General features: G+C 47.8%; 9 protein-coding genes across 9 annotated transcripts; 4 read left to right on the top strand and 5 right to left on the bottom strand.

Moving 5' to 3' along the window:
* Positions 1 to 667: 667 nt before the first annotated feature.
* Positions 668 to 4,502, top strand: LACBIDRAFT_191964 (uncharacterized protein; the record flags this gene model as incomplete). The annotated part of the gene is made up of 14 exons (XM_001888368.1): positions 668 to 755; positions 806 to 937; positions 992 to 1,104; positions 1,169 to 1,255; positions 1,307 to 2,053; positions 2,104 to 2,446; positions 2,503 to 2,563; positions 2,612 to 2,752; positions 2,805 to 2,836; positions 2,888 to 3,151; positions 3,204 to 3,510; positions 3,569 to 3,644; positions 3,696 to 3,736; positions 3,789 to 4,502. 14 exons carry the CDS (start codon positions 668 to 670, stop codon positions 4,426 to 4,428), a joined length of 3,072 nt encoding a protein of 1,023 aa, XP_001888403.1. The 3' UTR covers positions 4,429 to 4,502.
* A 79-nt stretch (positions 4,503 to 4,581) lies between these two features.
* On the top strand, positions 4,582 to 6,779 carry LACBIDRAFT_312767 (AAAP amino acid permease; the record flags this gene model as incomplete). Its single annotated transcript, XM_001888367.1, has 8 exons — positions 4,582 to 4,691; positions 4,752 to 4,977; positions 5,029 to 5,101; positions 5,151 to 5,218; positions 5,270 to 5,476; positions 5,535 to 5,754; positions 5,820 to 5,959; positions 6,021 to 6,779. 8 exons carry the CDS (start codon positions 4,582 to 4,584, stop codon positions 6,777 to 6,779), a joined length of 1,803 nt encoding a protein of 600 aa, XP_001888402.1.
* A 261-nt stretch (positions 6,780 to 7,040) lies between these two features.
* Positions 7,041 to 8,763, bottom strand: LACBIDRAFT_395637 (microtubule binding protein YTM1; the record flags this gene model as incomplete). The annotated part of the gene is made up of 4 exons (XM_001888324.1): positions 7,041 to 7,526; positions 7,590 to 8,187; positions 8,341 to 8,447; positions 8,500 to 8,763. 4 exons carry the CDS (start codon positions 8,761 to 8,763, stop codon positions 7,137 to 7,139), a joined length of 1,359 nt encoding a protein of 452 aa, XP_001888359.1. The 3' UTR covers positions 7,041 to 7,136.
* Positions 8,764 to 9,368: 605 nt separating this feature from the next.
* On the bottom strand, positions 9,369 to 10,901 carry LACBIDRAFT_312765 (uncharacterized protein; the record flags this gene model as incomplete). The annotated part of the gene is made up of 6 exons (XM_001888323.1): positions 9,369 to 9,396; positions 9,447 to 9,798; positions 9,850 to 10,284; positions 10,341 to 10,436; positions 10,488 to 10,808; positions 10,856 to 10,901. 6 exons carry the CDS (start codon positions 10,899 to 10,901, stop codon positions 9,369 to 9,371), a joined length of 1,278 nt encoding a protein of 425 aa, XP_001888358.1.
* A 238-nt stretch (positions 10,902 to 11,139) lies between these two features.
* On the bottom strand, positions 11,140 to 12,068 carry LACBIDRAFT_295658 (uncharacterized protein; the record flags this gene model as incomplete). The annotated part of the gene is made up of 4 exons (XM_001888322.1): positions 11,822 to 12,068; positions 11,644 to 11,771; positions 11,476 to 11,593; positions 11,140 to 11,422 (listed from the first exon to the last, which is right to left on the bottom strand). Coding segments are annotated over exons 2-4 (447 nt in total), but the record flags the coding sequence as incomplete, so codon positions are not given.
* A 174-nt stretch (positions 12,069 to 12,242) lies between these two features.
* Positions 12,243 to 14,041, top strand: LACBIDRAFT_312763 (uncharacterized protein; the record flags this gene model as incomplete). The annotated part of the gene is made up of 5 exons (XM_001888366.1): positions 12,243 to 12,323; positions 12,378 to 12,832; positions 12,890 to 13,412; positions 13,469 to 13,835; positions 13,893 to 14,041. 5 exons carry the CDS (start codon positions 12,243 to 12,245, stop codon positions 14,039 to 14,041), a joined length of 1,575 nt encoding a protein of 524 aa, XP_001888401.1.
* Positions 14,042 to 14,118: 77 nt separating this feature from the next.
* LACBIDRAFT_255012 (uncharacterized protein) lies at positions 14,119 to 15,402 on the bottom strand (the record flags this gene model as incomplete). Its single annotated transcript, XM_001888321.1, has 6 exons — positions 14,119 to 14,262; positions 14,321 to 14,467; positions 14,519 to 14,608; positions 14,662 to 14,763; positions 14,816 to 15,256; positions 15,310 to 15,402. The coding sequence occupies 6 exons, from the start codon at positions 15,400 to 15,402 to the stop codon at positions 14,119 to 14,121; spliced, it is 1,017 nt and encodes a 338-aa protein (XP_001888356.1).
* Positions 15,403 to 16,681: 1,279 nt separating this feature from the next.
* Positions 16,682 to 21,493, bottom strand: LACBIDRAFT_312761 (aromatic di-alanine and tetratricopeptide repeat-containing protein; the record flags this gene model as incomplete). Its single annotated transcript, XM_001888320.1, has 11 exons — positions 16,682 to 16,880; positions 16,936 to 17,525; positions 17,577 to 18,984; positions 19,030 to 19,389; positions 19,570 to 19,794; positions 19,841 to 20,244; positions 20,292 to 20,765; positions 20,828 to 21,118; positions 21,178 to 21,240; positions 21,291 to 21,347; positions 21,404 to 21,493. The coding sequence occupies 11 exons, from the start codon at positions 21,491 to 21,493 to the stop codon at positions 16,682 to 16,684; spliced, it is 4,161 nt and encodes a 1,386-aa protein (XP_001888355.1).
* A 383-nt stretch (positions 21,494 to 21,876) lies between these two features.
* Positions 21,877 to 22,322, top strand: LACBIDRAFT_312760 (uncharacterized protein; the record flags this gene model as incomplete). Its single annotated transcript, XM_001888365.1, has 3 exons — positions 21,877 to 21,969; positions 22,034 to 22,247; positions 22,303 to 22,322. The coding sequence occupies 3 exons, from the start codon at positions 21,877 to 21,879 to the stop codon at positions 22,320 to 22,322; spliced, it is 327 nt and encodes a 108-aa protein (XP_001888400.1).
* Positions 22,323 to 22,850: the final 528 nt, after the last annotated feature.

Raw genomic sequence — 22,850 nt, 5'->3', positions numbered from 1 at the left:
ATCCTGTTTTCAAATCAGCAAGCTAGGTGAATACAGAGGCTTCATACCACGATTTTTGACTTTTTTTGGCGTTTGTCCTTTGCTAGTGACGCCGACATGTTTTCACTCCACATCCATATTGTGCGGTCACCTTCATCTGTTGACGCAAATTCAGAAGAAGTGCTTATGGCAGCGTACGTTGTGTATATGGTGCTGTCTCGTGATCGACTGGACGTTGAAATAGCGGGACAAGAAAATGAGGTCGAAGGCCCTAACGTGTATGAGATGATTGGATGGAGGGCTGCTACCTATGTGAACGGGTAAAAGTTGATTCATTTGTGTTATAATGAAGGCCTCACATCCAAAATATGGAGCCCGTCCGCTTGTGCAGCAACGGTTACATATCCGTCGTCTGAGCTCGATGAAGCTTTTCGATGATGGGTTGCATAGACGTTTTCGGAGGTTTGTTTTGATTTTCCTCGACTTGATGAGGTATAGGATGCAAGGGTGAACGGTTCCCTGATTATTGCTGGTGCTACCATGGAAGGATCGCCAAAATACCTGTGGGTGAGTGCAACTTTAATTTTTTGGCAGCTCTTTCCTATATTTGGTATCGGTGACGTAGCCAAACATCACGCGGTCACCGTCAAGCACATCGCCAACATCCTGATCAAACACGGCCTCCACGATGGCCTCCATTTTTATCCAGCTCCTCGAAGAAGGAGGAGGGGGTGGTGATGGCGAGCACAAGTTGCCCCCTGGTTCCCCACCGATGCGTACGTGACATTGGCGACTTTGTATAATCGGCACCTCAATAATTCCACAGAAAAATTCGAGGGGCCATGGTTCACGACGCAATTAACCATCTCCCTCTCTGTCGGATTGACGTCGTTCTTTTTGTTTTCTTACTGTAGAACTAGGTGGCCTCTTATCTTCGCACCGCGGACAAAACTGAAAGGTGGAGATCATCGAGTTCCCTCACGCGACTATACCGATTGACATTGCGTTTCAGGGTTTTCTCCTCACGAGGCTCACGCGCACCAGGCATTTTTTGGTTGGATAATGCCGACCATCAGGACTTCCGAGTTTACTGTTCTTCAGATTGTTGGGCTCGACGCGGCTGTGGTGCGGCTTTTCCATATCATTGAATCGCCTTGGGGCACACCACTAAACTGAAACATGGTTGCAGCTCTTAAACTTCTTCAAGATGTCATTCTATCTTTTCTCCGTCTGTTCCCTGTTTGCCACTACGATGCTTATGCCATTGAATTGGAAGGTAGAGCGTTTTACGGTTTCGCGGTGGATTTCATCTAATCGTATTGCGCAGCACAATAAAGATCTGGACGACGACACTGACTGGCCTGACGATAAAGATGATTGGCCAATTTTGAGGAAGAGAGCCTTTGATCCCGTCACGAATCATACCGGCCACGACTGGCTGGACCTCATCAGCGACGCGAACTCATATCTGTCTCTTCACCTTATGTTCACATATCTATTCACACTCCTTGCACTCTATTTCATTTACAAGAATTATCGACGGTTCCTTCGTTCTCGCCAGCTTTTCTCCCTCGAATTGGTACACTCCATTCCTGCACGGACGGTCATTGTGACAGATCTTCCCAATCACTTACAAGGGGAACGACCATTGGCGGATTATTTTGAAAACATGGGGTTGGCTGTCGAAAGTGTGACGGTTTGCCGAGAAGTGGGGAGTTTGAAGACCTTGCTTGATCGAAGGACGAGAGCCCTCTTAGAGCTGGAGACGGCTTGGGTCAGTTACGTTGGCAATCCCAGCACAGTGGAAGAGTACGATCCAGAAGACAACGGCATTCCGCTATTGGTTGATACGGATGTTGAGGGAGGGCAGCAGTCAGGTCAGGGGAGACTCGTGGTTCCTCATCGGAAAAGACCTACACTGAGGCCAGGGTGGTTCAAGCCAAAGGTGGATGCTTTGGAGTACTTGGAGAATCAGTTTAAAGAGGCAGATGAGCTCGTCAAGAAGCGAAGACGGACGGGCAAGTTCAAGGCTACAAGGGCCGCATTTGTCACATTTGAAAAAATGTCAAGTGCTGTAGGTCCTACCATCTTTTTCTTGTCTCTCAAGCACTAATTGAAATACAGCAAATTGCCGTTCAAGTCGCTCACGCTCCAGGCCCAGGCCAAATAACCACCTACCCCGCACCAGAACCCCGCGATATCGTCTGGTCAAACATGGCTCCTTCTCAGGCCACGATCCGAACTCGCGACTTCTTTGTACTTGCTATCATGGGGTTTCTTCTGTTCTTTTGGATCTTTCCTATCACTGCCCTGGCCAGTTTGCTGAGTTACAAGGAAATCAAGAAGTCGATGCCTTGGTTGGGGAATCTCATTGACTCCAATGAACAAGTCAGGGCAATCGTTCAGAATTCATTGCCCAGTGTAGCTATGATCAGTCTGAACGCTCTTTTGCCATTTATTTTGGAAGGTAATGAATGCACCCTATTCCATTCTTCCCCAACCCACAGCTAAAATTTGGAAAAGCTTTGACTTACGTTCAGGGGTACAGAGCACGAAGTTGGGTTGAGTATTCGCTGCTGAAGAAGTAGGCTATCGTTCCTGCACTACTTGGGCGCGGCTGATCATTTTGAAGATATTTTCTATTCCTTCTTGTCAACGTTGTCTTTATTTTCCTGCTTGCATCGACGTATTGGCAACTCGTTCGAGATTTGGCTAATTCGCCTGCCAAAGTTCCGGAGAAGCTCGCACAAGCGCTGCAGGCTGGTCGAGCAAGGTTGGCATTCAATTTATCAACAGGATTTTGATCGACTCATGTTCAATTTTAGGCACTTCTTCCTATCGTATGTTATCCTCCAAGGTCTTGCTATATGTCACGTCTATCTTTCTCGGTTGCTGATTTGTCCTCTAGGTCTTGGTATCATGCCTCTCCAGCTGCTCAATTTGGGTGTTATCGTACCCCGTTTCTTTTATCGCATGTTTCTCACGCGTACGCCTCGAGACTTTGCCGAGCTCAACGCGCCCCCTATGATCAACTATGGGGTGGTCTACCCACAGGCTATCCTCATGTTCGTCATCACAATGTTGTACAGCGTTGTACAACCTTTGATCGTCATATTCGGCGCCATCTACTTTGGCGTGGCGTATGTTGTCTACAAATACAAACTGCTGTTTGGTGCGTGCCCCATATCACTCGATCGCATCGTACAACTCATCTGCCGCCGCAGTCTTTTACAAGCCCTATGAATCTCAAGGGCAAGCCTGGCCCATCACTTTCATCCGCCTCATTTGGGGGGTCGTCATTTTCCTACTCTTCATGATTGGCATTTTCACGCTCAGAAAATCGTACATTCTTTCGTCACTCCTCGTGCCACTGCTCATCGGCACGGTTGTCTGGTCGTGGTATGTAGACAAGGAACTTAAGCCTCTGAGCAAGTTCGTCAGTTTGAGCTCGGTGTTTGAAGTTCAGCGAGGGGAGGAAACTGCGGATGTGCTTAGACTGAGGGCTGGTCATCCTGTTACTTGGTCGCAGAGGTATTTTCATCCACTTTCGAGGCCAGTCAGCAACAAGATAATTGATATCTTTTAACAGTAACTTGAACAGGAGGAGGTATGCTCAGAATGATGATACACTCTATGTTGCTCCTGAAGATGAGCGGACGGATTATGTACGTTTTCCAAAACAGAACAAATATCAGATAATTTATACCCCTTTTTAGTCACAACCGCCCATGGCTAACTGGTATAGCGGTGTCCTCAAGTGCGTCCCGCTAAAATTTGAGACTGGAGATTGTGTGCTAACCCTCGTCTAGTACTGGAAAACGGCGATACGGTCACCCTGCGCTGAATGGCGTTCTGCCAGAGCCATGGCTCCCTTTGAAGAAGGGACAAACTCTTATCAATAACGATCGCGGCGCAAATGCTCGGGCACATAAAGATCCAAACCAAGCTGTCGTCCTGACGTTGCGAAAACGCTACAGCGTCAGTGCGCGCCGAGCGTCACGCGTCCCAGCCGCTGGGGGTGAGACTATCGCCTTGGGCGGTCCGAGCTCTACAAATCAGCTTGATCCTACGGTTGTGAGTAATCCGTGGGAAGACGCTGCTGGCAATACACGGCAGCGGTCGCATACGCTGAGCCATCGACTAAGCTACGACCATGCGTCTGGGGTTATCATGCTGCCTGATGATGGCGGGGACTGGATCGAGGCAGACGATGATGACAGCGATGAGGTGGATTATGGAACGGAGAATGGAGGTTTGGAGAGGAGTTTGACAGAGTCGATGCTTAGTTCCCCGGGGGAGGAGGGGAACGGGGGTCAACAACTCCGACAACCTGCGTTGTCCTCTAGCCCTACGACTTCGACACCGAGTAGGCCGTCAAGGTATGGAACATATTTCCATCATCCGGAGAGGCGGAGATTGCAGATTCCTGGCGCATTTCCAAGGTCATAAATAGCACACTTGATACCCCTTGATTGTTATAATAATAACTTTTAATTATGTAATGATCTTAGGACTTGGCCTTCTCGGCTTTTCAGCGTTCTTTACAACGATGCGCAGCCCTTTTAACGGGGTTGTCCCAGATTAACCAAGTCGTCCATCGACATGCCACGGACAATAGGATTTATAGGAAGTCTGGCACTTTTGGTGTCTGGTCTCACTGGTCCTTCACTAGCCGTCATACCACTGCTTTTCCAGCAAGCAGGATGGCTAACGTTCGTATCTCAGTCCATCTCTTCTCTTCGTCCGAACTGATGACGGGGCTTTCTTATTAGACCACTGATTGCCTTCGCCCTTATTGCCTTCCTAACTGGCTCCGCGACATTATTCGTCATCGAAGTCATGGCCTCTATTCAAGGAAACGAAGAATTTCAAGCCTCGATTGAATTTACGACCATCGCGCATCTGTATCTCGGGAAGCGTTGGCATTGGGCCGTGCAGATTGTCCTTTATGTTGCCTTGCAGAGTCTCATCATTACTAGTCTTATTGAATCCTTCCAGGTGAGCTGGCACAGGTCTTGTAGTGTTTTCATTTGTCTCACCTCTTTTCAGAGTATGGATTCCCTTCTAATTTCTGTGGCGCACAAGACCTGTGCCATCAGTTTTCAGAACGGCTGGATATGTGGTCAGCGCCCATGCCTATGCATCGTATCCATTTAACCATGTGATTTTAGAAAAGACCATGTTGACAGACGGGAACGGGGTATTCTCTGATTACATTCTGTTCAGCTTTGGAACATTGGTACCTTTTCCACTACTTCGGGAGCTCTTTATGCAATGCTGATTTCTTTAGATAACTTTTGCCATGATTGTTCCCTTGAGTCTTATCCATCTCACGGATAACATTATATTTCAGATTGCTTCCTTCATTCTCTTAATAATCATTGCTGTGATCTGGATTGCCACTTACATTCAAGTCGGTTTGGACAAGGTTTTCATTCCCGTTGTTGCTAGCAATCAATCCAACGTCGTTGGATTTATATTGTCTAACTTTGCCTTTGTGAGTGTTTTTCGTTGACCTCTTATTACGACCCACGAACTGACATTGAACACGATAGGTTACGACCGCCCCGGCGTGGATCAACAACGCACACCCTTCAGTCAACATTCGCCTCGTCGTTTGGCTCTCCTTGGTCATCGCCTGTCTGATTTACATCCCTATTGGTTGGATGGGAGCATCTGCATTCGCAATAGGCGGCAATGCTACTATCTTGAGTATTCTTTCAAGCAGCCGTCCTAACATTGTCGCTTTAATTTCGACATACGTATTCCCCGTTGGTAAGTTCCCCCGCGACATTTTTGGCTATTGGCATCTTTTGATTTGGAATCCTTTTCCTATATAGCGGTGCTTATCACTTCAGTCCCCGTTTTTGTTATTGTGGTGCGGTATAATCTTCTCCGGGGAAATATTTGCTCGAATCGCATGGCCATCTTCTTATCCGCCGTGGTTCCTTGGTTAATTGCTATACCATTCCAAACGAGAGTAGGTCTCATTTGATTGGAATTACTCAGTCTTCATGCGTGACTCACTGCGGTTTGTGAAGGGATGGATAGCTATCATCCTCAACTGGACCTCTCTAGTCTTCGCAAGTCCTGCCAACTTGCTCTTTCCGTTCTTCTTCTACATTGCATCGAAACGGTACAAAGCATTAGCTTTACTTGACACCAATGTCCAGCCATCGGCAGACAATCGCAACAGCATAGAGGCAGGCCTTCAGCGCGGATTAGAACTAGTTAGGACTAGATCGACGCGGATTAGATCGACACGGCTGCCACCGCCGCCGCTGCCTGTCCTGATTATTCCCAATGAAAAATCCAGGCTCGAGGCTGACGATTTTGTTCGCCTTGTGCGATCCCCCTCGAGATATCGTTATTACGCAGACAACTCAGCTAATGAGGCATCCGGTTCACAACAACCCGAATCTGAAAAAAATGAAGCTGAACCAAGCAAAAGCGAATTGCTTGCCCTTCCTGGCAGCCCAACCTCTGTACGGCCAATGACAGCGGGCACGGATGATTTCATACTGCATCCAATAGCGGATATGCCCCCTGTTACTCGACAACCTACCTTGTCAACTACCACGAAGAAATCGGAAGAACCACCTGTGACATATGTCGACCCCGTTCCACCACAACCTACATTCGAGGCATTTCCATTTCTGCGTCCATCATCGTGGTGGTCTTGGTGTCCTCCAACCCGAGTCGCCGGAGCGGAAGGTGTTATCACTTTTGTGTTGGTCCTTGCTGCGTTTATCGACAGCATTGTGGAGTCTGTCAAAGGGAACGGGTCGGGTCTAGGGTGACGGTGCCTCACGTCTCAAAATACCTTATCATCTCACCCCCGGTTGATGATCAATGCGTCTTTCTTTTATACCCTTCAGCACTTTATGTCGATGTTCAAATGCACGGGCGATCTTTCTTGGATCTTTCTATATGATACGAGCTTCACGCTATCTACTTTTTTACGAACTGGGGATTAATGCATGCACAGTAGATAACTTATGGATAATCAAATATTGGTGGAACTGGTAAACCACTTGTTGGCAAAGGGCTATTCGTCTTCATAAGGGGGCTCCACATAACAGGAATTGCAATCATGATTCAACGTTGCTATGGAGGTGGATTGCCCAACTTTACTTCGCAAAGGGTCGCATTGCTACTTACACCTTTTGCTCCTCCCCAACCTTCCACATTTCCAAACCACGCTCCCCACCAACGCCTACGATTCCCCTCTTCCAGTCAACGCTCAAAACCTTTTGACCACTCCCACTCCACGGCTTGAAAGTCGCCATCGCACTTTTCGGACTTCTAAGATCCCAAATTCTCACAACACCATCATACGCCCCAGTAACAACCTGGTGCGAGTTTGTCGCGCTCGTGGCGACGCAAGAAGGCGTTGAGGGGTGCATGTAAGTATTTGACGCGGAAGTGAGGATCGTGGTGGACGAGCGAAGGTCGTAGAGCGTCATACTCCTGTCTGTGGAGGTGGCTAGGGCACTATTGCCATCAGGCGTTAGAGCCATGTCGAGGAACGGTTTTTCTGAGGCTGTCTACAAAAATAAGGGTTTATCAGGATTTCGAATATCGGAAGGAGAGGAAGAGGGTGAACTTACAATCGTATGACTGCAAACGCCTGTCTCTGTGTCCCATCTTCGTACTGTGGAATCAAAGCCACAGCTATAAGCTGTCTCCCCAGCACCTGACGCGAAAAGCACTTTTGACACCCTTGCGGTGTGCGATTTGAAGACAGAGAGAGGTGCCTTCCTCTTGGCTTTGACTTCACCCTCTTCCACCCTTCTCCGCTTCTTGCTGCGATCCCTCTCATTCAAAGCTGGCTCAGGAACTTCGTCGGTCGAAGGGACAGTAGCGTCCCAGTACCCAATGAGGCCATCCCAAGACGCCGTGAGAACATGGGTGCCTGCGGCGTTAGCTGAGATCGAAGAGACAGGAGCAGTATGTAGGTGGAGAGAGGCCATGGCTTTTGATTCGTTTGTGCTGGCCATGGGGTTTAGTGCTACTTGCGTCAGACGCGCGGTGAGATCGTGTGAGGCACTGGCGATGACGATTTGTTGCGAATTATCGTCTAAGAGTGAGGAAGAGACCAGACAAAGTGAGGTTATGGGTGCGGGGTGCGCGGGTATGCTTGCAGTTAGATTTTTGGAGAGGTCGAATGCGCGGAGGTTGCCATCGTATGAGGCTGTCAGGAAGTATCTGAAAAAAGAATTAGATGTCTTTGTAAATATGACTTTGAGTCAAGAAAAGCGAGAGGTAGGACGACTTAAGCTTTGTCCCGGTGAAAGAAAGATATATATTGAAACTTTTATGTACAAGGGGTGTATACCATCGCCCTGCACTCGTACGCACCGTGGTAACTGGCATGACACAGATGAAACCCAGTCTTCATGAGGGATTTCAGACATTTTTTGAGGCGGCATGACAGATTCGATATACTCGATCTCGAGAGTTTCTTCCTACTTTCAGCCGTTAGACTGGGCGTGTGCAAATAGTAAAAAAGAGGTGCACCTCTCCGACGCCATGCTCAGAACACCATTCAGCCAAAGAGCCCCTGATGATCTCTCCTTTGATGAGAAAATCAAAGGGAACAGGCTTGACGAGCGACAGAGCCTTGTTCACGAGCTGTGATAGTTGGTACCGTCTCCATGTCGTTGGGATCATGTACTTTTGATATGGAAGCGGGTACTGTGTCTGCGTTGTGAAGACCACCGGCTGCGAGACGATGCTCGCATTGGTCGAACCGCCGTTGGCTGAAGTCGATGTCGACGCCATGGTCGAAAACAAAAAATTGTGACAACGGGTCACACCTAATTGCTGGATTCGATTTGTTATAGTAAGGCTATCGTATTGATCGTATTCAAAAGTACAGAATGCCAGAACGATGAATGTGCGATTTGTTTCTCGGATTTCAACGTGCTTTAACTTTCGAAACAGAATTCCCATCCGTCGACAGCGGCCAGATAACGAGTGGTGATTTGCAAGAGTTGGTATAGATACAAAGGTCCCCGACCCTTGTATACAATGAAAGCAGCTGATCAAGTAAATGCAGCCGGGGTGAACATTTTGGATGTATCCTTCATGCCGTTCGCAAATTCGAGTTGAGAAGCAAATTGAGGATATATGGAGAAGCGATTTTGCCTTGGTATCCCCCGCGATTCAGAACGCCAGCGTCGTCGACTTTAGGATTGATTGTAATCAGTGCACGACTCGTTTTTTCTGGGAAATCGTGCGAGGTCGGAAAGAGTGAACGAAAATCGTTGGAAAATCGGTGCTGTTATTGATATCAGTCCTGATTTCATTCTCCGCCTGCTCTGGAGACTTGTTCAGAATATTTCTGGCCGTCCCCCCGTATTTGCTAATTGCTTCTAACAATTCTTTCAGTGAATTTTTGTTGGTGGCAGTTCCCTTTGTCAATGAGTCAATATTAAGATTCAGAGAATAGCTGGAAACATTACCGAGCAAAAGAAATCTCTTCCCATGACCACGTCCTCATGACCCAGTACTCAGCCCCTCGGTGCTTCACCCACTCCTTGTATCGTGCAGATTGCGGGGATGACGACACTAAAACTCTCCAGTCATAAAATCGTTCTGGTGTTGATTGTTCTTCGTTGAGATCAAACAACACAAGCGTGTTGTCCAGTCGATCAGTGAATGGCGAATCTTCTGACATGTTGAAAGAGTTGCATGGGATCCAGTAAACACCCGAATCCAAAAATATATAACGAATATCAGAAGTTTTTACGAAAATGGTGGGTAAGCCAGCAATGAGTCGCCTTAGAAGACAATAAGTCAGGTAGATGGTCTTTCCTATGAAAGAGCTATCACATTATGGAATGGAATAGTAGACAGTACACGAACCTATGCCGGGTTGCCCTAGAAGAAGGACATGGTTATCATTTGATTCCAGAAAATTGTCGAGTTCGGTGTATTCGCCTCGGGCTAGAAAGATCGGAGTCAGGACATCCAGATTTGCATCCTCCATGGTCCACTTCAATAGAGAGGTAAGATCAACGATCGTAACTTGAGCCTCCTTAGGTGGGTCCAGGTCACGCCCTTCGGCCTCCCCAAGTGCGACAGCTGAATCTGGAACATGCTCTTTGATTATACGAGAGATCTTGGTCCAAGCTTGTTCCCCCTTCTTCCAGAGGGCGTCGTAGAGAAGGCACATGATTTTATCTTGACGGTCTCCTTCGCTCGCGTGAAGAAGTCGAGGCTTGATAACTCTGGAGCTGCCAGGGGAGCGAGGAAGCTTTGTGTTGTTTGAACTGGACCGAGTATTTGTTGAAAGTAAACCTACACTCAAAGTCAGTTATGAGCAAGCTCAAGAATCACCAGATATAGCATCATACCAGCTTCACCAACTGAGAAGGTGATATGGGACTCGTCACTCAGATTGGAGCAGCCCTCATGGATCTTTAAATTACTTCGTGGTCCTGGGGATTCTTCTACGTTGTCGATTGAGTATCATCAACTAAACATAAGAAGATGAAACTTGCCTGGTGCTTGTACCAAGATGTGAAAGGTGTTGGAAGGCAACTCCTCACTCCAGAGCTTTGAAAGTCGGCAGTCACCCGTGATGCGGTCAAGAGAACGATCGGTACCGTCTAGTCTAACAGATTCAATAATTTCTTGTCCCATTGGAATGGCGCACTTCCATAGAAGAAGACTTGGTGCAAAGACATTGTCGAGCCGAGGCGCCGCCAGGGTTTTGATCGCTTGCTTGAGTTCACTGATGTAGTGATTTCTGTCGATTCTAACAACGAATGAACAGGATTCTGGATCGTCGCTGGGGAGGACAAAACAACGCAGCAGTAGACCTGCGTTCACAGTTAGTTATGAGCAGATCCAGGTAATAAGATCTTACCAGCTTCACCCTTTTTCGACGAATTAGGGTCAATGCGACTTACCATAGCTGCACCTCTTCGCGGTCGCGGGACGGTGACAATGAAATGATGCCTGAGAATCACTTGGAGTGCGAAAGTTTGGTGTAGTTCTCCTAAACCAGAGTCGATCAATCATATTCTGTCATTTTCGTCAAAGTAAGTACAATACTAATGTTCTTTCGCATTTACAAAACATTTCATCAGATGTACATCCCGCCTTCACCGACCTCAAACCGTTTCCGCGATGAGGTGGTGTTGGAGTTCGATGGGGTATGATCCCATTTTGGCAGTCCTGCCAACTCCCCCGTCGCGAATTGGAAAAGCAGATCCTGGGCAGATCGGATGGTGTCCGTCGACCACTCGATATCATCTTGGGATAGATGAAGAAAGTTGGCTGGGGCGATTGTTCTCGGTGCTGGGTGTGGGATGTGGGGCGACGGCAGGAGTATCAGGGTACCTGGCAATTGCTTGATGCTCAATATGGCGAGGAAGGATGCCGACGCTGATTGAATTAGGTTTGGTGGAGAGAAGGGGTGTGCAGCACCGTTCTTCATTGTTGGATCAGTAAGAGAGGAAGAACGGAATCGAGTGGGGGGCGTACGGGTAGTGGTTCTGTGTTTGTCGAGGTAGTTGACAGGTAGCGGATGGGAGCGTCTTGAAGTGATGGGGGGTCGTTTGAGGCGTACGTAGGAACTGGATATGAGTCGAGCAATGCAGTACTGTGTCAAGTGTGATTAAATGAGCTGAACCAGTAGGTGAGGGTAGATACTTTGATGGTTGCAGGGTATTGATTATTTTTTCCGCGTACGGATGCATCGCGTACACAGGTAAGCGAGACAAGACCTCTGATATGATGATAGTTGATTTTGTCCAAGGAGGATTGAAGACCAGTCCTATCTGATGTGTACATCATCATGAGAACCGAAGACGCGAAGACGTCAGCCTACCTGAACGCCGTTAACACCTATCGCGCCTGTTTGTTCGCCTAGTCTGGCACCCTTCGCCCAATATGCCGCAGAATCTCCGGTAGCGACAACCAAAGGACGATTTGTGGGTGTCTCCCCGACGATTTGAACGTTGACAGTGACTGGTTCTGGATTTCGATTTGGGTGAAGAGGGTTGATCTCATCTTCTTCCTCATCGGATTCGATGGCGTAACGCGGGGGAACAGTGTCTGCAAGGGGATCTACATCCTAGAAGAGGGTTAACGACGTCGACGAAATGATATTTCAGGACACTTGCCATTTTGTTGCAATTGTCATTGACAATGTCAAGTGATCACCGAGCATCAACAAGCCAAAATTCCTGACAGGCACGGCGGCAATTCTAGGGCTTTCCTTCTCCCATCTATGTCTCCTAGTCACCGCCATGCATTTTTCAAAGACCTATGCTCAGCTTCTGCTGAGCCTACCCCCTGAACTTCGCGAAAACGCCATTCAATACCGTCAGGTTGGTTTATTTATCTTATACTCCTGAGACGAATGCTTATCATCTCCATACCAGTTGAAAAAACTGATTAACCAGATCGTCACAGAGCTTTCATCCCTCGGCTTGAGCCCCGCACTGCTGCACGAAATTATTTCACCTCCTTCTCCTGCAGCTTCAAGCGACGTTGACGACCGAGCGGATCAAACGTCTCTCGCAAGCTCTGAAAGCGGCACATCTGCGGTTCTGCCACCAGACATTGAAGAGTGGTTCAAGACCTCTGGCTTCCCTAAAGTTGTCTACGAGCTCTCCGGATCTTCCACCAACATTTTACCGCAGCTGAGGCTGTGGGTCAGTGTGCCGGAGTCCAAACCCAAGGAGAGCAAGCTTTTGGAATTTCAGTCCGACGATGAAGAGGTGGAAGGATCGAAAGATTCTTCTGATCATGGTCAAGAGGGCGTAACGCACACCCTGTTCTGGTCCTTACAGCAGATGCAACTAAAGGGTGCCCCCAATCTCCAAGCCATTACATCGTTCGTCCTTTTTCTCCCTTCTCTCTCCCCTACTCAAATTCACCATCTATTCTTTAGCGGAGATCTTTCGCATCCCACTGGCAGAACCCAAGAAGTGGTGGTACCCCTGATTCATGACACTGAATTTTTCCACAACCTCTCGACTGCCCTTTCCTCGGTGTCCACGCACCTTACGACCGTTCACGCCGAATTTCGAACCACAATTCAAGAGCTTTCTCGCACCATCGGAGACTCTGCGCTACCTGCCTCCGTCACCTCAAGGGGCTCATTCCATCCGCATTCGGGGCTAACATCGCATGCGGGGATGATCCGCAGCCCAAACAGAGAATCGGACAAGAGCGACTTATTTTCTTGGCGGGAGATATTCCAGCTTTACGTTGAGGCTGAGGTATTCGAGAGTGTTGGGGAGCAAACGAGAGGAGAGCTGACCGTTGAGGAGAGTGAGAAACGGCTCAAACTTTTTGCGGAGCGGGCAACACAGAGGGGCCTCGGGGATTCAAGGAAGTTCAAGTTAAAGCAGAGCAGGGTAGCTCTAGAGACATTTTTAGGATTAAATTTATTCATTTTAAATGTTAAGAAGGTATGTTTCTTTACCCTCTTTTTTTTCCTTTTTCTTCCTCACCCTCACCCCTACAGTTCTCACACGCAAACTCGGAAGCGGCGCGCAAGATTCTCAAGAAACACACCAAGCGCACATCGCTACCCCTACCAGGACTAACCTCTGAGCCGGACGCCTTATCTCCCCAGCTCACAGCTCTCTTTTCCCAGATGCACACGACTACGCTTCCCCGAACAATGGTTCAAGCCATTGGCGAGACCCTCCTCCCCATCATACCCCATCTAGACGACTACTCGTGCTTGATATGTATGAGCATCGCGTTCAAACCAATACGTTTGAACTGCGGGCACCTCTTTTGCGTGAGGTGCTTGGTGAAGATGCAGAAACGGGGACAGGGTGATTGTCCCATGTGTCGTGCGCCTGTGGTGTTGATCGCTAATCGATGTGAGTGTTCTTCGTTGTTTTCGTTCGATGGCTTGTTGCTGACTTGTGAGGGGGTAGCAAATGTGGACTGGGCGCTCTTGAACTTTATGCAGGATTGGTTCCCTGTCGAGGCCAAGGAGAAATTGGAAGCTAACGAGAAGGAGGCTGCAGAAGAGCAGATGAAAGAGTTGGGGCTTGATCCTGACAAGCCTTGTGTTATAATGTAGTAACTTCAATTTATCGGATTATATGTATGTAATAGTCTACAGTTCACTCTGCACTGCGTGGTGGCGATGAGGAGCGATCAATCGACATCTAACATGTCTTCTAAGATGCTGTCAGCGTGATCCTTCTTGACTGCGTCTATGAAATCCTGTATTCCGTCGCCTTCGAGGACAGAGCTGAGGTTCATCAGCGTTAATCCTATTCTATGATCGGTCACTCTCTCCTGTTGATGAGAGAGCTGTGAGATGAGAAGCGTGAACGAACGGATCATATCAGCGCACCTGAACGAAATTGTATGTTCTGATTTTTTCACTACGGTCAGCGCCTCGTACAAGATTTCTTCGGGTATCACGACGTTCCTCCATCTCTCGCGTGAGCTTCTTGTCGAGGAGGCGGGAACGCAGGACTTGGAACGCACGACGCCTGTTCTGTAGTTTGATCAGTGAAAGAGCAACCGCCAACGAAAGTTTTGAACTAACCTGATGTTGGCTCCGTTCGTCTTGCATGGAGACCGTGATTCCAGTAGGTATGTGCGTAAGACGTACGGCAGATTCGGTTTTGTTGACATGCTGGAGGGTATATCGTTAGGACCATATGTCAAGTCGTTTATGACGATATCTACCTGGCCTCCAGCCCCACGAGCTCGCATGACCTCGAGCTTGATATCGCTCATCGAAAAAAGCTCTTCGGCCTGGGTGTCTGTTTCCTCTACAAGCGGTAAAACCTGCAAATCTGTCTTCAATAACCATTCTCAATTGGTATAGCATTGCACATACAACGATGGAGACCGTGCTCGTGTGCACTCTTCCGCTAGATTCAGTTGCTGGCACTCGCTGCACCCGATGGACACCACTTTCGAATCGCAGAGCGTCATATGCGCCGTCTCCCTTGATCTCTATGATAGCGTCCTTCGTTCCACCGCCATCATTATCATTTTGTGCGACGACTTGTGCCTTCCATCTGTTCACATTTGCGAGCCGCTGATACATTCGCAATAGGTCTCCCAGGAAAAGGCTGGATTCTGAGCCCCCGACACCGGATTTCATTTCCATCAGCGCTGAGAGGTGGGATGTTGTGGATGGGGGGACTAAGAGGGAGGGGAAGGTAGATTCGAGGAATTGAGTAAGAGTTGAGGTGAGGGAGGTGTATTCATCCACTGCGAGTGAACGCATGGTGGGATCTGGGTCGTCGAGTAGGGGAGCAGTATTATCCAGAAGCTACTATAAAGTATGATCAGTTTGCAGTTGAGAAGATAAGAATGTAAGACGACCTGTCTAGTCTGCGTCCATTCGTCCCAAGCCGTTTGGAGGGCTTTAGACTCTTTGAGCTGCTTTAAGCGTAGTACATCTTCAGGCGAAGACATTTCCTCTGAAAGCTGGAAAACTATGAGCGTACGGGTACGGTTAACAGAATGTGTACTCACTTGTGAAAGAAGAAGTTTCCGCTCCTCGACGCGCTTCTTCACCACGCGCAACATCCGCGCATTTTCGTGCTCTAGCTGGGTGATAACATTGGGTGTAGACTTTTCCGCAGCTTTTGTAGCGGCGACAGCAAACCTACGAAGACTCGTGGTAGCTAGTGGTCGAATTCTTTGCAAAAGAGAACATGTTGAACAGAGCATAAGAAAACGAAATCTCGTTATGTAATTTGTATCCTCTTTACTTTTTACCTTTACGCTCTCTTCTGAAATCTTACAAAATGACCATTGCTTCAGACAAATTGTGATTCATCCTTGCCCGGAGAAAGAACATGTACCTGTCGCATAAGTGCTCGGCTACAACGTTATTGGCCTCAATGGTCTTGACGCCATCCTGCCCTTCTCAAGCTTCAACCATCATACCCTTCTCAAATCACCCATAAAAGCGTTCACCCGTCGACGAACGCCGCATGCACCCCTTCATCTGTACCTTACCAAAACGAACACGATCTAAATTCCGCATCCACCCAGAGGTGAGACAATTGAAAGACTTGGGATGAAACGATGTGAGGTTGAAGGGTGCACCCCTCTGGTCAAATGATGATTGTCGACGGCCGAGGGTTCGCAAAGATAGATGGTAGGCGGAAATTGGTCCAATGAATGATAATGTAGATAGAGGTGACGCTGCAGCAATCGTGGGGCTGCAGGTGCCCTGTTATGGAAGCTCTGCGACTTCACAATGTCGGTGTTGATAGATTGAGTGGAAGGTTCAGTGACGGAGGCGATGTGATGTACTGGAGGTTCATGGTCGTCACTGTTGAGGCGGGTTGGACATAGTGGGATTGTTTCACGACGGTCATTAGTGTTGGTATGACATTAAAATCGGTGTGGTGACAAATACTATAGTGCTGTTGAGGATTGCAGGAACATCCATTCCCGTTCGCGGTGTCACGTCCCAAACAAAGGAGGAGGTGATGCCCAATGAGCCCTGTATTTCTCCCCCCACCCAGAGGGGCCTTGGTTCTGCTTGGGGAACTTGAAGGAAGGGTGTAGTCCTGAGAAATAAGCAGCAATCTCGAGGCAGACGACGGGCAGGTAAGACTAAAAATTGATTCTCACGGCAAAATATCATAGAGTGATTTACAAACGAGGGCAGCCTTCAATGGAGAAACGAAAAATATCCCAAACGAAGTCGAAACGTACAGTGCAGAATATTGTACCCACATTATTTGCCCATATGGATAAAGGGAACCCAACGATGGAATGAAACACCCTGCAAACGGAGTTTCTTGACTGAAAGGTGAAGGGCTAGGGCAGACTTTGTCATATCAGGTTCAAGAGCTGGTCTTCCATCTGGACCGCCAAAGAAAAGTTCTTCATAGAATGTGTCCACAATAGTAGGTCCGTCTTCATCCATCATTTTCCTAGCCCACACTCTCAGAATTTATTTCCAAGGGAACAATGCAAATAACAACCTACCACATAGTAGCAATGACCCGCCGAAATCCAGCAAAGATCAAGCTTGCACCTATACTCATTGCCTCATCCGGTAGGTTTTGATCGCCCATGGCTGTCTCACAAGCACAGAGAAAGGCAAGTGATCCATTTGGCATCTTTTCCTTCATAATTCTCGAGATTTGGAGTAGCCCATCATCAAGCTTGAGCCCACTGTCAAGTGGTTTCCATGGATCTTGATTCCCATGGCATGCAAAGTGAGCTATAGACACATTCGAAAGATGGGAGGCAACAGCTTCAACTTCAGCAGGTACTCCAGGAACTCCTAATTCAATGAGAGCTTCGCAAGATACATGTCGCCGAATGTTTTCTAGCTCCCTTCTTGTAGAAGGCAGCCCCTTAGATTGGATCACAGCCATCATTTGGAATGACTGGGTGGTGGGAGCTGAATCCAAAGCCAAAAGTGCCCCTATGGATGGAGTGTATGAAGAAATGAAGTAATCTGGGGCACAATCAATAGCTAGCTTGTCATAATAGAGGCCTGCAGCATGGATGGGAAGGAAGGTGAAATGACCAGTTGGGCACCATTGCAGGATGGTCATTTCATCTGAGTTCTATAATATCTTGTAAGTAGGTCAATCATTTGTGGAGATATATTGACTGACCTTAACATCAAGAAAATCAATGACTGGCTTCACCAATTCATCCCACAGAATCCTCAAAACAAAGGTGAACATGTCATCTGAAGGAAGTTTTGGAGTTTTGCTGCTAACCCTCCCTGCACGCTCTTCTCCCAGATGGTTCATATTTATGTCTTGGATTTGATTGATGAGTGACCGTGATATTGGTGACTGAGAGCAGGCCATCTGAATGATATTAGCAAGTGCCATCAACTTAGGAGTGCCTAAGTTTGGAAGAGGGATGTGGTGAATGATTGTCGATGTCATGATGAGGCAATGGCTTTCATCATCATTCGCAATGAGAATGACCACTGGATGTTTTGATGCAGCCACTTTGAGTGAGGATAAACAGGATGGGCATAGAAAGTCCTCAAATCCGCTCTTTGTCCTAACCTTATCAATAGATTGAGCCCATTCTTCATTGAGGCGGTTGAGTCGGGCTGCTTCCTGGTCTATATATAGCTTCTTCCTGTTGTCCAAAATCTCCAAAAAAACATCACGATGAGATCCAATCTCCAGCTGAGTCGCAATATTACATAGCTTATCTGCCAATTCTGGGTCAACCTTGTGGAGTTGATCAAAGGGTGAGCGGAGAGATAGGACCTGTGACCAGAAGATACTTCGTCCTGCTTCTAGAAGTTCTATGGCTTTGTCTATATGTCCAGAGCGAATAGCACATCTAGCTGCATCCCGAGCTAAGCCATCACTGCCTGCAGTCATAGCGTCCTGTCGTGATGCTACATCAAAGCTCAGAGCAGCCACCTGTGGTAAAGCCTGTATGGCAGCTTCATAAGCATCAATTGCAGAGCTATGTTGATTTTCATCTGCATAATGTATCCATCTTCTTGCAATGTGGAGACGATTAGATGGAGATTGGAAGGTGTATTGGGTAGCAGTGAGGAATAGAGACATTGCTTCATCAAGATCACTTTGCTGACCTCCTTGCTGAAATTGGGCTGACAATGCAGAAGCAAGATTGTAGAGCGAGCTGGATCGGTCAGGATGGGGTGGAAGTCGGAGCTCAAGAGCTTGCCTATGCAGAGAAATGGCTTCATCAAGATCACTTTGCTGACCTTCTTGCTCAAATTGGGTCAATAGTGCATTTGCAAGATTGTTGAGCAAGCTGGATTGATTGGGATGGGGTAGAAGGAAGAGCTTGAGAGCTTGCCTGTACAGAGAAATGGCTTCATCAAGATCACTTTGCTGACCTCCTTGGTCAAACTGGGTCAACAGTGCAGAAGCAAGATTGTTGAGTGAGCTGAATCGATCAGGATGAGGTGGAAGTCGGAGCTCGAGAGCTTGCCTATGCAGAGAAATTGCTTCATCAAGATCACTTTGCTGACCTCCTTGCTCAAATTGGGTCCACAGTGCAGAAGCAAGATTGTTGAGTGAGCTGGATTGAAGGGGATGGGGTGGAAGTTAGAGCTTGAGAGCTTGCCTGTACAGAGAAATGGCTTCATTGAGATCACTTCGCTGACCTCCTTGCTCAAATTGGGTTGACAGTGCATTTGCAAGATTGTTGAGTGAGCGGGATCGAAGGAGATGGGGTGGAAGAAAGAACTCAAGAGCTTGCCTGTGCAAAGAAATGGCTTCATCAAGATCACTTCGCTGACCTCCTTCCTCAAATCGGGTTGACAGTGCAGAAGCAAGATTGTTGAGTGAGCTGGATCGATCAGGATGGGGTGGAAGTCGGAGCTCAAGAGCTTGCCTGTGCAAAGAAATTGCTTCATCAAGATCACTTTGCTGACCTCCTTGCTCAAATTGGGTCCACAGTGCAGAAGCAAGATTGTTGAGTGAGCTGGATCGATCAGGATGGGGTGGAAGTTAGAGCTCAAGAGCTTGCCTGTACAGAGAAATGGCTTCATCAAGATCACTTCGCTGACCTCCTTGCTCAAATTGGGTCCCAGTGCAGCAGCAAGATTGTTGAGTGAGCCGGGATCGATCAGGATGGGGTGGAAGTTAGAGCTCGAGAGCTTGCCTGTGCAAAGAAATGGCTTCATCAAGATCACTTTGCTGACCTCCTTGCTCAAATTGGGTCCACAGTGCAGAAGCAAGATTGTTGAGTGAGGTGGATCGATCAGGATGGGGTGGAAGTTGGAGCTCGAGAGCTTGCCTGTGCAAAGAAATGGCTTCATCAAGATCACTTTGCTGACCTCCTTGCTCAAATTGGGTCCACAGTGCAGAAGCAAGATTGTTGAGTGAGCTGGGATCGATCAGGATGGGGTGGAAGTCGGAACTCAAGAGCTTGCCTGTGCAGAGAAATGGCTTCATCAAGATCACTTTGCTGACCTCCTTGCTCAAATTGGGTCCACAGTGCAGAAGCAAGATTGTTGAGTGAGCTGGATCGATCAGGATGGGGTGGAAGTCGGAGCTCGAGAGCTTGCCTGTGCAAAGAAATTGCTTCATCAAGATCACTTTGCTGACCTCCTTGCTCAAATTGGGTCCACAGTGCAGAAGCAAGTTTGTTGAGCAAGCTGGATCGATTGGGATGGGGTGGAAGTTGGAACTCAAGAGCTTGCCTGTACAGAGAAATGGCTTCATTGAGATCACTTCGCTGACCTCCTTGCTCAAATCGGGTTGACAGTGCATTTGCAAGATTATTGACAACAGCTGCATAATTCTCCTTCCCTGAGGTAGTTCTGCAATCCCTTCCCTAAAAAGTGTCACTGCAGTATTCAGGTCAGCCATGTTACCTGACACTGTGAACTGTTTACAAAGTTCATCAGCAAACTTGAGTGATTCCAGAATACCTGTGGAAGTTTCAGTGCCTTTCATAGCCCAATCCAATGCCCTTTGAACATTGGAAATATCCCCCATTGAATCAAATTGTGTTGCTAACAGCGCACCAATCCGGAAGTTTATGTTCAATTCTTGCCGATCTCGCTCTGTGCAACATTTGCTAGCATCTTGCAAACTGGAAATTGCTTCGTTCAGGTCGGTCAGATCATAGGAATGGTTAAAGCGGGCATATAATGCATCAACCAGAGTCGTTAATGCGATGAACCAGCTTGTAGATGCAGCTGATAATTGTGTAAGTGCATGTTGAACAAGGAAGACAATTTTGTTCAGAATGTGAAGGGAAGTTGACTTCTGGAAGCCCATCAACAATCCCTTCGCCAGTTCGAATGTGGCTTCTTTGTCCGTCTCCTCTTCTAGTCGGATGGCAGTATTGGTCTTAATCTTCACTAAGCTAATATATGTTGTCAAGAATGAAATCCGCTCACTTCAGGGCTTGCCTCTTGGTCTGAATTCCCACCCTCAACTATCTCCTGGCGAAGAGCCAAAGATTCCATCATATCGTGTCTCTGATTGGTGTACATAAATCTGACAACCAATACAGACGCAAGATCTCTCTTGGCAGCACGGTGGAGCGGGTGTGTTGCTGGGCAGCTATCTTTAACTTGACGGAACAGGAGGACCACGGTGTTCAGCTCTGAAAGCGATAACCCTGCCTTGCATTCTGCCATGAGCAAGACGGCGAGATTGATCATTCCAGACGCATCGTCCTCGCCATCATTAATAAACTCCTGCAGTGTAGGTAATTATGATCACAATCCCGGGAAGTGAGACAACATCATTTACTTACATCGGTAGCGGTAGTGTTCCTATCAATGTCTGTTGTGCGTCCAGCTGGGGCGATATCCGTGACCTGCTCTTCATTAGCCTATCGCGATGCATTGAATATTGTAGAGGGCGTACTAATTGAGGGCTCTCCCGTGCACTGGCTTCGGTACGATCACCTTCTCCAACTGGGGTCTGTATAAGGCCTGTTAACAACCACAAAAGGTGTTTCCTTGATTCGTGATACGAACGCGAGCTCCCAGGATATGAGATCCTAGCTCTTGGATGGAAGGCGCATCTGATTTGTTGTAACTATCGGAGAGTGATTTTGACTCTGGCATGGTGACGAGATGTTGTAGAGGTTGATTGAAGCTTGTAGATTGAGAAAGAGGTTTGGTGAGGTTCGCTGAGTTGAAGGCTGTTGAAGGTCGAGAGACGAGCCACTGGGCGTACAGCTTATTTCCCACGCTATTCCTTCCAACTTCTGTTTGTACCTAGAACCTATTCATCTAGGTTTCCTTCGTGTCTACGTCCCTCTAGCTCTTTGCTATCCTTGTCGGTGAAGGACGCGAAACTCTCACACATCTCCAAGTTACCAAGTCACCAGTCACCGGCACCGTTCATCCAGAAAGTCATTGCTCGCAGAATCATGGTGTGTAGTAGCCTCTTAGCCGTCCGTTCCTTAATCCGCTCCCAGGAAGTCGGTATCGACGCCATCGTTTAAATGAAACCTAGTCGCGCCTATATCGTTCCCAACCTGCCGCATACCTGGACAACGAACGAATACGTGAGACCTTCACTGGCCATGGTGACAGTCGTATGTCTTTTTTCTTCTCTTGGCCCATTACTCCATTCTAATCAGTCATCTATTTACTCCTTAGCCTGTCATCGATCTCCGAGCGCATCTCCTTCTGTCTTTCCACGGCGATAGGTCCAAGCAACTCGTCCTCAGGCAGCAGTTGCCTTTTTCCCTTCCACCTGCTGTAGAGCTTTACAACGCGAGCCTGAGGGGAGGTTCTTTAGGAGTTCATATTGGACAACGAAAGCTGGACGTGCGGCTGATGCTCGAGAGTGAAAAAAGGGCACAGGCTTCTGGTCAAATCGTTTTGGATCACGCTGATCTTTAAAACTACCATATCTTTCATTTTAGAATTGTCAACTAATCCCTGAATCGCTGCTGCAGCGCCAGCTTGAAGCTTCCTTGGTGGCGCAATGACCGAGCGAGCTGGGTACATTTTCCGATTTTCGTATATGATTTGAAAGCAAGGAACTGAAGTGCGGATTGCTGCTAGTGACCAAGCCTACCACCTACAACGTAGAAGGTTTACACTCATTCGACCTGTGTGATAAACGGAAATCATCTTGGATCTAAGGAGAGGTTGGTTCTGGATCCGCACCTATCAGGTAACTTGGCCGAAATTAGAGTCTATGTATCTGGTGCGTGGTTCATCCGTCTTCGTTTATTCCCTCCCGTTCTTCCTCCCGTTGTGGACTTTAGTGATGAATTAACGAATTTCCTATTTCTCCTGCACCCGCCGCAATTTTTCCTATCGCTCCCGTCTCCTTTCTATGTTACACTTTGAACATCACTGACGTTTAGGTCATCTCCCCAAGAAAACAGCTCCTCAGGCCAGGTCGAGTCCCCGCACAGAACCATATCACGAGAGGATTTTCTGGATCGGTATTGTCTTCGGAACC

This window comes from Laccaria bicolor, genomic scaffold, assembly GCF_000143565.1.
Source record: "Laccaria bicolor S238N-H82 LACBIscaffold_54 genomic scaffold, whole genome shotgun sequence".
NCBI classification, from domain to species: domain Eukaryota; kingdom Fungi; phylum Basidiomycota; class Agaricomycetes; order Agaricales; family Hydnangiaceae; genus Laccaria; species Laccaria bicolor.
Note: the sequence above shows the minus strand (reverse complement) of the source record. Positions and strands in the feature narration are given on the sequence as shown.